Here is a 13,156-nt window from a genome sequence, read left to right on the forward strand (position 1 = left end):
ATTGGCTAATGCCGCTCTAAGCCGTTTTTCTATTGGTTACCGAACAGAATGTACAAGAAGCAAATTTGGCGCCAGAGACGAAGCACGGAAACCCTGAGTTTAAAAACAACAAGGACTTTGTCTTAAAACACGATAGTTTTTTATATATTTAAACTTTATAAGCTTATATTTGAACATGTTTGTGACCGATATTCGAAAGGAATTTTATGATGTTGTCGTTAATCAGGTGCGTAATAGTTGTTTTTTGCTTGTGTTCAAGACAGAAATACAGTATTTTTAAGTATTATTAATGCTACACGTATATGCTAATGTGTTATAAAGAACAAATCAATTTGTACTATGTTAATGTTGTATCTTTTTGTACTGTATTGTTGGTTGAAGTTTATAATACACACTCTTTACTTCCAGTCTCGTAAAGTACTTAGATTTTCTTAAACCTGCATGTTTTCTTGTTTTTCTATGTTTAGAGAGTGGCCCTGTTCGTGTCTCCTGATGTTGATGCTTTGTGTGCCTGTAAAGTTCTGCAGGTTAGTCATGCCATAAATTCATATGCTATTAACTTTGAGAGTGAATGTTACAACATACACATGTAGACAAACATCTAAAAGAAACATTATGATGTGGTGTGATGCATAATATGATTATGTGGTAGATATTCAGATGTTTATGTAGTGCATGCTAGAGATCACACATGGTTAGTCTTTTAGATCTCATGGACTCCCAAATATGATCATCTAGGCCTATATGTGTGAGACCCCATCCTGAAATTTAAAAGGCAGCTCATTTATAAAGACCTAATTAATACTCATAATAATTAATGAAGTCTATCGTTACCTCATTGCTTGTTTTTTTGCTACTTATTATTGTACTATACTGTTAGACGTATTTAATTATTTTAATAAAATGTTTATTTTTTTATAAATGTATTTATTGTAATCAATTATTTATTCATTTTGATAACACTTTTACGGTGTGGCCGAGAGAGCTCAACGCGCTGCAACTTCAGAAAACACATGCAAATAGAAAAAGCACCAGAAAATCAAGAAAATATCTTCATCAATTTGACAGCAGGTGCTGTAAATGCTCACAACACAAACAAATAAATTTTATTTGCAGCGCATTTCTTTTTTTGGTTGGGTTGTGAGCATTTGCAGCGCATGTGTTGTCAAATTGATGGAGATATTTTCTTAATTTGCAGGCCACTGTACATTTTTATTTATTAGATTTTTTTTTTTATCAAATGTTTTTTTGTTTTTTTGGTTATTTCTTATTATTTGAATTAGTTTATTTTAATAATTGTATAATTGTATTTCCTTTAAACAAGTGTATTTAGTTTAATCTTATTTTATATATGTATATATATATATATATATATATATATATCACTCAGTATTTGCTCAAAAGTATTCATCATTTTTAGTCCTGGTGTTTGTTTATGTCTATTCCATGCAGGCTCTATTTCACTGTGATCAAGTCCAGTATACGCTGGTTCCTGTGGCAGGATGGCAGGATTTGGGGACCGCCTTTATGGAGCATAAAGAGCAGGTACCACTTAACGCTCTGCCATAAATGCTGTCTACATTGGCATTTTTAAAACCCAGCTTATATATATCAACTGTATAGACTGTTATTTGATTAGTAATCATCAGCTTTTGAGTCTAATCTAGAAGCAATTGTTGTATGTTTCTTCTAGTACCAGTATTTTGTTTTGATAAACTGTGGAGCAAATGTGGACCTGCTGGAGACCCTTCAGCCTGAGGAAGACTCCATTTTCTTCATCTGTGATACACACCGACCTGTTGATGTGGTTAATGTCTATAATGACACACAGGTGCAAATGTTCAGCTTTTTGTTTCCTCTAATGCATATATATGTATATGTGTGTGTGTGTGTGTGTATTCTTATTGTCAAATATATTGTTATTAATAAATTATTTCTTTATTTGAACTGCAATAGATTAAGCTTCTGATAAAGCAAGATGACGACCTTGGTGTTCCAACCTACGATGACATCTTCCGTGATGATGAGGAGAATGAAGAAGATGGTGATGATTCTGGAAATGAAAGTGATGGCAGCGCAGAGCCTTCTGGGAAACGAAGGCGATATGATGAGGCTCGTTTCATAATAATGTCATGCATGTTATAAGTAGCTGGATTATTTATATTCAGATCCTCTAATGTATTTGTTAACTGCTTCAGGATGCATTGGAAAGGAGAATAGAACGACAAAGGGCCAGACGGGAATGGGAAGCTCGGAGGTCAGTAATTATGAGCATAACATCACTCCATATTACAATTGCCAGTGTTGACACATTTTTGTGTGTTAACTACATTCTGAAGTGTGTTTGTGTTTGCAGGAGAGAGATTCTGTTTGACTACGAGCAGTATGAGTTTCATGGAACATCAGTAAGTTACTATGATATCATATGGTCTGACATTCATGCATTATTGTATTTGATAGATTAATTTGAAGACTTTGATTGGTAACTAGGACCTATAAATAATCAATATATCAATGTCTTTAGGATTTTGACTATATAAAATATAATTTTTGTACTAATGTATGTTGCTCTGGAAGATGCATTAATTAATATAACAATACATTGCGATTAACAGCATTATTTACATGTGTTTTTATTAAAATGTTTTGAAACAAACAATGCTATGCGAGACTTAAATATTTATGGATTATTGCATCAGTGTTTTGAAAATTCAAAATGTGAATTTAGTCTTAAATTCAGTTTAAAAATTCTAATTCAAGTAATACAATCTGATATATAATCTAATCTATATAATTTATTTTCAGATTGTATGGACATGCGGTATTCATTTTGTGCATGTCTTTAAAAAGTCTTAAATTTTATTGTATAAACTATGCAGATACTCTGTTTTAAAACTGACGTTCTCTAATATATTTGTACAATTTTGTATTGCCAAAACAATATTTGGTTTATTAAATATTTAATTATTAATTTCCATGAATATTCATTGTATCATTTAGTGCTACTGTTTACTACTGGAATAAGCTGTATTTGTTTTGCAAAATTTGCAACCACTTTATTGTATTTTCAGGCAGCATTGGTGATGTTTGAGCTGGCCTGGGTCATGTCTAAAGACACCAAAGATATGCTGTGGTGAGCTTCTTATTTCATCTTACCTTTAATAATGTTTTCACTCATAAATTGCTAGTGAATTTCACAGACAAAAAAAAATGACAATTAGCGAATTGAATTAAATGCTAAATTAGAAGGATTGAAATGTACTCCAATAATCTGTTTACAACTTTGATAAGTCACTGTACAGTGTATATTTGTTCTCTGGATTGAAAACTCGCTCTTTGATTGGCAGGTGGAGTGTCATTGGAGTGACAGATCAGTGGGTTCATGATAAAATACCACAGTAAGAATCTCACTCTTATCTCGATTTGCCAACATCAACCTCTTTGAAACATCTCCGATTTACTCATGACTTCTGAAGCAAATGTTTCAAGTAGCCTTGTTTCTTGTACAGCATGAAATATGTGACAGACATCGCCACCCTACAGCGCCACGTGTCCCGACACAGCCATAGAAATGAGGATGAGGAGAACTCGCTGTCCATCGACTGCATGAGGATCACTTTTGAATACGAGTATCCTGCTTCATATGATGATGAATTTGTGGTGTGCTACTGTTTAAAAACAGCATGCTACATTATTTTCATGAGTTCATTATAGTGAATTTCAGCGAATATCGCACATCTTGGAAATGAATATGGTTCTTTTGCATCTAATTTTGTGTAAAAATGTCTCAACTTTTGCATAAGTGTGTTTTGTGCTCTAGCAAATGAGGGTGCTTCGTGCATAAAGATAATGTGCACAATATACATTATGCATGCTTGCTATATTTAAAAAAATAAGTAGCATGTTATTCTGAACATGCATGATGATGAGCTGTGTGTGTGTAATGAGTGTGTTTGACCCTTGACCCCCACGTGTCAGTCTGAGGTTGGTGTTATATCAGCACTGGTCTCTGTACGAGAGCATCTGTAACTCCTGTTACACCTCCTGCAGCTTTAAACTCTGGTCCATCAACGGACAGAAGAAACTCCAGGAGTTCCTAGCAGACATGGGGTGAGTGGACTGATCTTATTCTTCCTGCTCTTAATTCGTACAAAAATACTTGGGTTCATGTGTTAATGGTGTGAACAGTTTTTCAATGATTTGTACTAAAGGAACAGTTCATCTTAAAAATTTTAATTTCTGAAAATTCTCACCCTCAAGCCATCCAAAATGTAGAGGAGTTGTTTCTTCATCTGAAAAGTTTTGGTGAAATGTAGCACTACATCATTTACTCAGCAATGGATGCTCTGCAGTGAATGGGTGCCGTCAGAATGAGAGTCCAAACAGCTGATAAAAACATCACAATAATCTACACCACTCCAGTCCATCAATTTACATCTTGTGAAGTGAAAAAGTGTGTGTGTGTGTGTGTCTGTGTGTGTCTGTGTCTGTGTCTGTGTCTGTGTGTGTGTGTGTTAGAAACAAATCCATTGGTCCAGCTATAATAAACCTCCTCCGAGCCATAATATTGCTTTCTCCACTGAAAAAGATATCTCATCTGAGTCTGGAGAGAAATATGCACAGATCAAGCATCATGTACAAGTGGAAGCAGTCCAAATCAAATTCTAAACAAATATATGGGTGGATTTTGATGTGAAAGGACAGCAGGGGATGGACTTTGTCACTTGTGGAAGTGATGTTATGGATTACGGACTTGTATTTTAGCCAGAAGAAGAGGTTTAATGTTAAAACACCTTGATGATGGATTTGTTTATTACAATTACCCACAAGATGTTCACTGATGGGCTGGAGTGGTGTGGATTATTATGTTTTGTTTGGAGAAATTATTATTAGGTTTGGACTCTCATTCTGACGGCACCCATTCACTGCAGAGGATCCATTGCTGAGCAAGTGATGCAATGCTGCATTTCTCCAAATCTGTTCCCATGAACAAATAAACTCATCTACATCTTGGACGGCCTGAGGGTGTCCAAGATGTTTTAATTTTGGTTGAACTATTTCTTTAATGCTCAATTTTATTATGGCTGTTTTATCATTTGGTTCATCCTATCAGGTTTTGGGGTTGAAAATATATTTTTAATAATGGTTTTTCCCCCAGTCTCCCACTCAAGCAGGTGCGACAGAAGTTTAACTCTATGGATATGGCAATTAAAGAGAACCTGCGTGAAGTCATCGAGGAATCTGCCAATAAATTCAGGTGAGAGCGAGTCAAATGAAAGATTGCTCTTGCAGTAGTCAGTATCTGTCATGTGTTCAGTTGTTCACTTTTTTTTTTTAGTATGAAAGACATCCGTGTGCAGACGTTCGCCGTACACTTTGGCTTTAAGAACCGGTTCCTGGCCAGTGATGTAGTTCACGCTGCGGCCGCCCTGCTGGAGAACGTGGAGAAGGATGAAACGCCAACGGACAACTTCATCAAAGCTCTGGACTGTCTGTCCAGGTATGAAGCGGGGTTATTATACTTACCTAAAACTAGAACCATAAAAAATAATTTTCATTGATTTTGTGAAGTGTGGTTTCTTAATGTCAGTTTTTACTCAGCAACTCTCTCGTTTCTCATCTGTGTCTCTGTAGGAGTAATCTGGAGCGGTTGCATTTAGGCATTGACCTGGCCAAGAAGAAACTGAAGGCTATTCAGCAGACACTGGCGAGCTGCATCTGCACTAACCTCATACTCTCACAGGGGCCTTTCCTCTATTGTCATTTACTGGAGGTAAGCATCAAATCAAGTATCTTTTTGATTTACATTTCTGGAGTGGAGCAATTTTCCATCAAACTCTAAAAAAATAACATGGAAAAGCCCCACAATTGTAGTCTATAGTAAGTACAACACTGTATTTTTAAAAGGATTCGCTCCAGTGTCTCACAGCAGTTTGGTTCTCTGTGAATGCTGGTCCATCTCCACACGTTTGCAATGCCAACCATCTTAATACATTTATAATTAAGATATATATCTGGTGTCAAAACTAAAGCTCTATGGTAAACATTTGAAAGCAAGGAAATTAGCCACAAATGTTTGTATTGTCATTTTACAGTTGCTCTGTAAAATAAGGTCCTTATTCTTCTTTCTTTTTTTTTTTTTTAATACTATTATTACTATAGTCATATTTATTGACTTGTTTTAATATTTATAATTTAATAAAAATAAGAAATAACATTATTAAATACTCTTTTATTGTATAATCGTGATTTCTATACTAATATATTTGAGTTAATTCTGTAATTTTGAAAAACAATAATATTTAACGATTATTAATTTATTACAGTGAATATTATTAATATTACTTGTAAACTCTGCCCAATGCTCATGTTTTCCACAAAAGAAAATAAGATGTTTGTAATCATATGAGGATGAATAAATGACCATTTTAATTTTGTTGTCAGTAATTCTTTTATTGTGTTGTTTTTTCTGTTTGTAGGGAACACCAGATGTGAAGCTGTTTTCTAAACCTCTGGCTCTGACTCTCCTCTGCAAATACCTGCTCAAAGCCTTCGTCTGCTCTGTAAGTACATGAGGGCAAAAGTACTGAATCAAAGTATTAACTTGATGTGATGTATCTGTGGAGTTTGTCAGCAATCACACTGAGCTGCTAAGCCAAAATAAAAAAAATCTTAAAGCTAAGCATGTTAAACACATGGCAGTTCTCTTGTGTATGTTTTTGTTAGACGAGGAACAAACGCTGTAAGATCCTTCCATTGATAATGGCGGCTCCTCTGGATGTGGAGAAGGGAACCGTGATCGTCCTGGGAATTCCACCAGAATCAGAAACGTCCGACAAGAAAAAGTGGGTTTGTTTTATATAGAGATGTTACATGCACTCTTTTTCAGCTAATTCTAACTCCAATAATCTTTATTTTTAAGTTTCTTTGGCCGGGCTTTTGAAAAGGCAGCTGAGAGCACCAGCTCCAGAACTCTACACGATCATTTCGACACTTCAGGTAAGTCTCTGCAGCACAGCATCATGGGCGGTGATCTGCACATCAACCACTAGAGGGCAGAGCAGATCAGAGCTTCTGTGCCTTCTGTCTGCTCTTCTGACCGCTGCTGTGTGTCAAGAGTTCAGATTTTAATTAGCAACGAGTAGAAATTAAGAAAAAGAGTGGAAAACAAATACTGTGATTTATTAATATTTTTAAATAGTTCTGTTTTCTATATTTTCATTTTAATTATAGTATAGTTTTTGTGTTTTGACATTTTTATTAGTTAGTATATATATATATATATATATATATATATATATATATATATATATATATATATATATATATATATATATATATATATATATATAATGTATATGTTTTTTTTTTTGGGTTGGGGGGGGGTTTGGTTTCAGGTTTTGAATAGCTGTATATAAAACTATTCATAAAAGTCACATTGTTGCGTGACTTTAATGCACAGCAGATGTGATTATCCCGTTTATACCGTGAGCACTTGCTTGCATGGATAAGTTAAAACTGTTATGGATGTTTGCAGTGCATAATTTTACTGAATGGCTAAAATAATGGTAATTTTCATGAGTTATTTTAGAATTCTGAAGTGTGGTAAGATTACATTTTAAGTGAATTGGAGAAGGAGATTGTGAGTAGTGAGCCTCTAGTAAGTTTAATTACTTCAAAAACAGTGACGTGATCCCCTTGTTGCTGAAAAATATAATGAAGCTTTTAGCAGCAAAGGTATTTTATTTATGGGGCAGCGGTTCAAAACAAGTTTGTGTGTTCCTGAATGTCTTTTTTTTTTTTTTACATGGAATACATGTCACTATAAAACACTAATGCCAAACTTAATTTCAAAGCCAAATCTTGAGTAAATGCTCCTAATGTTAAATTAAAAAATGTGAACAGTTTGCATTAATTGTGCAATATCATAACACTTACTTATTTGACATGCACATGAGATGCTGTTATATTCACTCGTTCTGTCAGCATCTCAGTCGATTTTCCCATAATTTCTATCAGTTTGGTGCCAGATGCCTTGCCAGGCCCCAAAACACACACACACACACACGCACACGTGTGCATTTATCAACATGACCCAACAGATTATGAGAGAATCTCTCTCTCTTTCTCTCTCTCTCTGCAGTCATAGAGCTAAAGATGGAGGACAGGGGGAAGTTTCTGGATGCCCTCATCACCCTGTTGTCATAAAGGCCCACTGCATGCTGGGAGGGAATGTCAAACCGCCCACAGAAACTCTGGACATGTATATGTGTGTGTTTTGATTCTGCAAAGAGACTCACATCCACACACACACTGTTGCTCCACAAGGGGAATTTCACAGTCCTTGAGTAAATATGTGATTTACCGTGTTCTCAGTCAGTTTGGTGCCAAATACCTTCACTGACCTTCACCTTGACGTTTATACCATCTGCAGCCCTTCCTGAAGACTTAAGGATCAGCTCAGAGATCAGCTGGTGTTTTGGCCGTGTGCTGCCAGACATTCTGTTTGACTACAAGCCTGATTTAACTGTTTTGTGTTGTCATTTAGTATGTATTTGTGTGTGTTCTGTATGAATTCAAATAAATGATTTTATAATCTTTTGAATGTGAAGTATTTGATTTGACAATAATGGTTTCTCTTTTTTTTTTTCTTTGTATGATTGATTTTTTTTATATATATTATTATTATTATTATTATTATTTGTACTTATTTTTTTTTATTTTTTTTACCACATTAAGATTTTTTTTTTTTTTTAAGGTCAACAAAGTTTTCAACATTTTATTACATGTTTTCAAATGGAACGGGACTAAAAAAAAAATGATTTTAATTTTTTTTTTATATATATATATATATATAATTTATTGAAGAAACACGTTTCTGCCTGGTGATGTATGCTGAAAAAAATATTAGATTAAGGAAAGCATTATTTCTTAAGCTTAACACGTACTTAATATTATGGTAATTAATATGGACAACTCCTATTTTAGTCAAAGCAATGATTTGAAGTTAAAAAGCCTTTATGGATTTGTTTATTAAGCAGCTTTTTGCTTCACAAGACGTTATTTTATGGACTGGAGTGGATTATTGTGATGTTTTTATCAGCTGTTTGGACTCTCATTCTGACGGCACCCATTCACTGCAGAGGATGCATTGCTGAGCAAGTTGGATGGCCTGAAGGTGAGTAGATTTTCATTTTTTGGTGAACTATTATTCCTGTAATGACTTTGTTTTGATGACAAAAGTTATACGATATGTTTGGTTAGTGTGACGAACAGGCCACGTTTCCGGAAAGAAATCCACAGTAAATGTCGACTACTTGATTTTTGGCTGTACTGTGGCTTTAAGCTGTGGTTCCTGGCGCTAAGGACAGCACTGCCCTCCATCAGTGAGCTGTGGCAAACCCTCTCCCCTAATGAATGGGTGGATGTGTTTATGTATCATGGGTTATTATCAAAGCATGACTCAACTGTTTATCTTCTTTGTCCCGTTTTCTTTTTTTCTCGCTCATGTTCTCACATCATGTCCTATAGTATTACATTTACTCGATTCTTACTGTACTCTGCAATCTGCTAAATGTAATAGCTACTAACTCATGTGCTGTAATAATAGTGATGCTGGCCTCGGAGTTGCTGTTTTTTCCACTAAATGCTCTGTTGGAATGTAATGCACAGAACTAGAAATACATCTCTTTTTTTGTATAAGATGACAACTACAAGAATTTATTTATGCTGAACACTTCTGTTATTAGCAACAAAAGTGTCTTTCTTTGGTTTTGTGGCATGTAGCCATTCTGTTGTTTTCTTTTCTCAGTCTGTTCTTGAACGGTTTGATCCCGTGAGGATTAGCTGCTCTGGATAGCCGTGTGTGTGTGTGTGTGTGTGAGAGAGATTCTCCATCTCTTTTGGGTGGGCTTCATCCTTCCAGACTTCATATACTCTTTCATGCATGACTGTTTGAAAGTTTTTTTCCCCTAAGGAAGTTAATACTTTCATTCAGTAAGGATTAAACTGATCAAAAGAGACATTAAATGCATTTATAATATAACAAAATATTTATTTCAAATAAATACTGATAAATATTCATGTGAACTTTTATATTCATAAAAAAATGCATCACAGTTTCCACAAAAATATGCTAGCAGAACAACTGTTTCAACACTGATAATCAGAAATGTTTCTTGAGCAGCAAATCAGCATATTAAAATGATTTCTGAAGGATCATGTGACACTTGAGTAATGATGCTAAAAATTCAGCTTTGCATCACAGAAATAAATTACACTTTACAATATATTCATATAATTTAATTGAAATTGTAATAATATTTCACAATATTACTGTATGTTCTTTTTTTGATCAAATAAATGCAGCCTTGGTAAGCAAAAGAGACTTATTTATAAAAAATAAAATTAAAAATCTTACAGACCAGAAGTGTGAATAGTCATCGTACAGTAATAGACCTATAAAATGAATGTCGAGAGCAGTTTGATTTATTTGAGACAGGTTTGAGTTCACATTGAGATCTCTGACTCAGGAATGCAGACTTTGGGATCTTGGCAAATCTATGCACAGTTTGAGATGTTATTGAGATCTCTTTGGAGAGACGCATGAGATTACAGCAGTTTTTTCTGGAGGAACATCTCCACTCTTAAAAACAGAGATTCTTTATGGTTTAATAAAGAACCTTTAACATCCTCGAAACTTTTGCATAAAAAGTTCTTTATAGGGGAAAACGGTTCTTTAGAAAATTGTTCTTTTAAGAACTGTTCATTGAACGGTTCTTTGGGGACCTAAAATGGCTCTACTATGGCACGATAACCCCTATTGGGAACCTTTTTTATTTTTGAGTGTAAGAAGCAGGAGGAATTAGCGAAGCCTTCCATTTGCTCTCATTTTAATTTTACAGCTGTCTTGGAGAAACAGTTGAGATATTAAAGAGATCTCTGGTGACTTTTCTTGCAGGTGTGTGTGTGAGTGAACATGCTCTGAAGAATACGAGAAAAGACAATCAAACAGAATCCCACAGCATCCAATTAAAACGCTGTCCTACTGAGAAGACCATTTCCTCTGGGTGTGTGTGTGTGTGTGTGTCCATGCTCTCTTAAATTAAGGAAATGTTGTTCCTTTCATTATAATGAAAAGCTGGAAATCTCAAATCACTGTTAAAGAAGAAAATCAGACATCTAAAGCAGAATAAAGCTGTCTCATATAACCAAGACTGTCCATAAGCTGGTATCACAGCAGGAGGTCAAACCCTCGTCCAGTTCATTTACTTTCTACCTGCACACATTCCATATTTCATTAAGAACATTCCAGAATCATTCCCAGACATTCCGGAACCTGCAGGGTTCAGTCACCGCTGCCACTAAGTGTTACCATCGGAGTGAAAAATCATATGAGGTTTATATCTTTTGTTGCCTGATATTTCTCCTGAGAAAATAACTCAATACTATTCCATCTATATCCTTGAGATTCAGAAGTGATCTCAGCAGTGTCTCAAACTCTACTCAGGTTTTGCAAGATCCCAAAGGCTGCGATCAAAATCCGGAAATCTCAATAGGAACTCAAATTCTTCCAGAAAAAAATGATCAGAGCTGCTCTTCACATTCATTTTTAGCTTATTTTATTATTATTTATATGCTATTATAATTTTTTTTTTTTATTTCATAGTAGCTTTTTATGTTTTATTTTTAAATTAAGTTTTAGTAATTGTGCTTTTGTTTTTTCCATATTTCTTTATAGACCTTTAATTTTTATTTCAGTTTTATTACATCAACTTATTTCTGTAAGCTTGTGTTTGCCACAGGATAAAAGAAAGAAGTCATTGTGAATTTCTATCTCTCAGTTCTGATACCCCCCCCCCCCCCACACACACACACACACACACACACAATTCAGACTATTCCTCGCAAATTTACATCTTGCAATTCAGTTTTTTGTTTCCACCATGGAATAAAAAAATTCAATAATTACAATTTTTATCTCATAATTCTGACTTTTTCCCTCAGGTTTACGAATTTAATAAAGTTTGAATCTCACAATTCTAAGAAAAAAAAATTGAATTGAACTTCAGAATTGTGAGAGAGTCAGAAGTTTGAGTTTACATCTCAGAATTCTGACTTCTTCCTCAGAATTAAAAGCTTATATCTTGCAATTCTGAAATTCTGACTCTTTTTTTCAGAATTGCGTGGAAAAAATTTTAGGAAAAGGCGCAATTACCTTTATTTGTTTTTTATTCTGTGCTCGGAAACAGGCTTCAGCATTCTTAATTAGATGTGTTCCTAATTTTAAATTACATTTTAAACTAATATTTGTAATTTTGTCTTTCAGCTTTTTTCAATTACCGAAAACAACTAATAGTTTTAGTTAACAATAACACCACTGACGACTATTGACTCATCTGTGTTTTAATATTTCTCTTAGGAAATTGTAATAACTAATATTTTATAAACATACAATGACATAATACGTGCAAACTAATCAGCATTGGTCACCTGAGACGCGGGTTAATAATATCAGATGTGAACAGGACCTGAGACAACAATAATACTTACATAAACTGAAACTGAGCCACTTCTGTGGAAATAAAACGTCCTCATTCTTGCACTGGACCTAATTACTCATTTTTCCTTGATTATGATGACACTCCCCTGTTTAACGCATAATTAGGCACTCAAACACACACATCATCATGCCCCTCCTCATTAACTTCCTTCCTGCTTCCTGTCCAGCTGACCCTTTAACAGGAAGTCTGATGATTCTGTTGGATTATAACAGTGTGACACACACAAACATTCCTAAGCATATTCTTATGTATTTGGTGTTAAAAGATGCTCGAGGTTATTTTTACTAAAAGTTTAAAGGTTGTCCCATACACTACCATTCAAAAGAAATTAATACTTTTATTCAGCAAGGATGCATTAAAATGATCAAAAATGACAGTAAAGACTTTTATAATGTTACAAAAGATTTCTATTTCAAATAAATGCAGTTTTTTTTGGACTTTCTATTCATCAAAGGTTCCTCAGCATTTATAATAATAATGATTTTTGTTTCTTGAGCAGCAGATCTTCATGTTAGAATGATTTCTGAAGATCATGTGACACTGAAGACTGGAGTAATGATGCTGAAAATACAGCTTTGAATCAAAGGAATAAA

At 34.4% G+C, this 13,156-nt stretch overlaps 1 protein-coding gene across 1 annotated transcript; it reads left to right on the forward strand.

Moving 5' to 3' along the window:
* Positions 1–56: 56 nt before the first annotated feature.
* On the forward strand, positions 57–8,609 carry cdc45 (CDC45 cell division cycle 45 homolog). The gene is made up of 18 exons (XM_079382339.1): positions 57–226; positions 468–527; positions 1,453–1,545; positions 1,694–1,831; positions 1,957–2,112; positions 2,199–2,257; positions 2,357–2,405; positions 3,072–3,133; positions 3,348–3,398; positions 3,510–3,629; positions 3,979–4,110; positions 5,159–5,257; positions 5,339–5,500; positions 5,635–5,773; positions 6,480–6,563; positions 6,727–6,845; positions 6,923–6,999; positions 8,144–8,609. The coding sequence occupies exons 1-18, from the start codon at positions 176–178 to the stop codon at positions 8,206–8,208; spliced, it is 1,716 nt and encodes a 571-aa protein (XP_079238465.1). The 5' UTR covers positions 57–175; the 3' UTR covers positions 8,209–8,609.
* Positions 8,610–13,156: the final 4,547 nt, after the last annotated feature.

This window comes from Barbus barbus (assembly GCF_936440315.1).
Source record: "Barbus barbus genome assembly, chromosome: 28".
Lineage (NCBI taxonomy): Eukaryota > Metazoa > Chordata > Actinopteri > Cypriniformes > Cyprinidae > Barbus > Barbus barbus.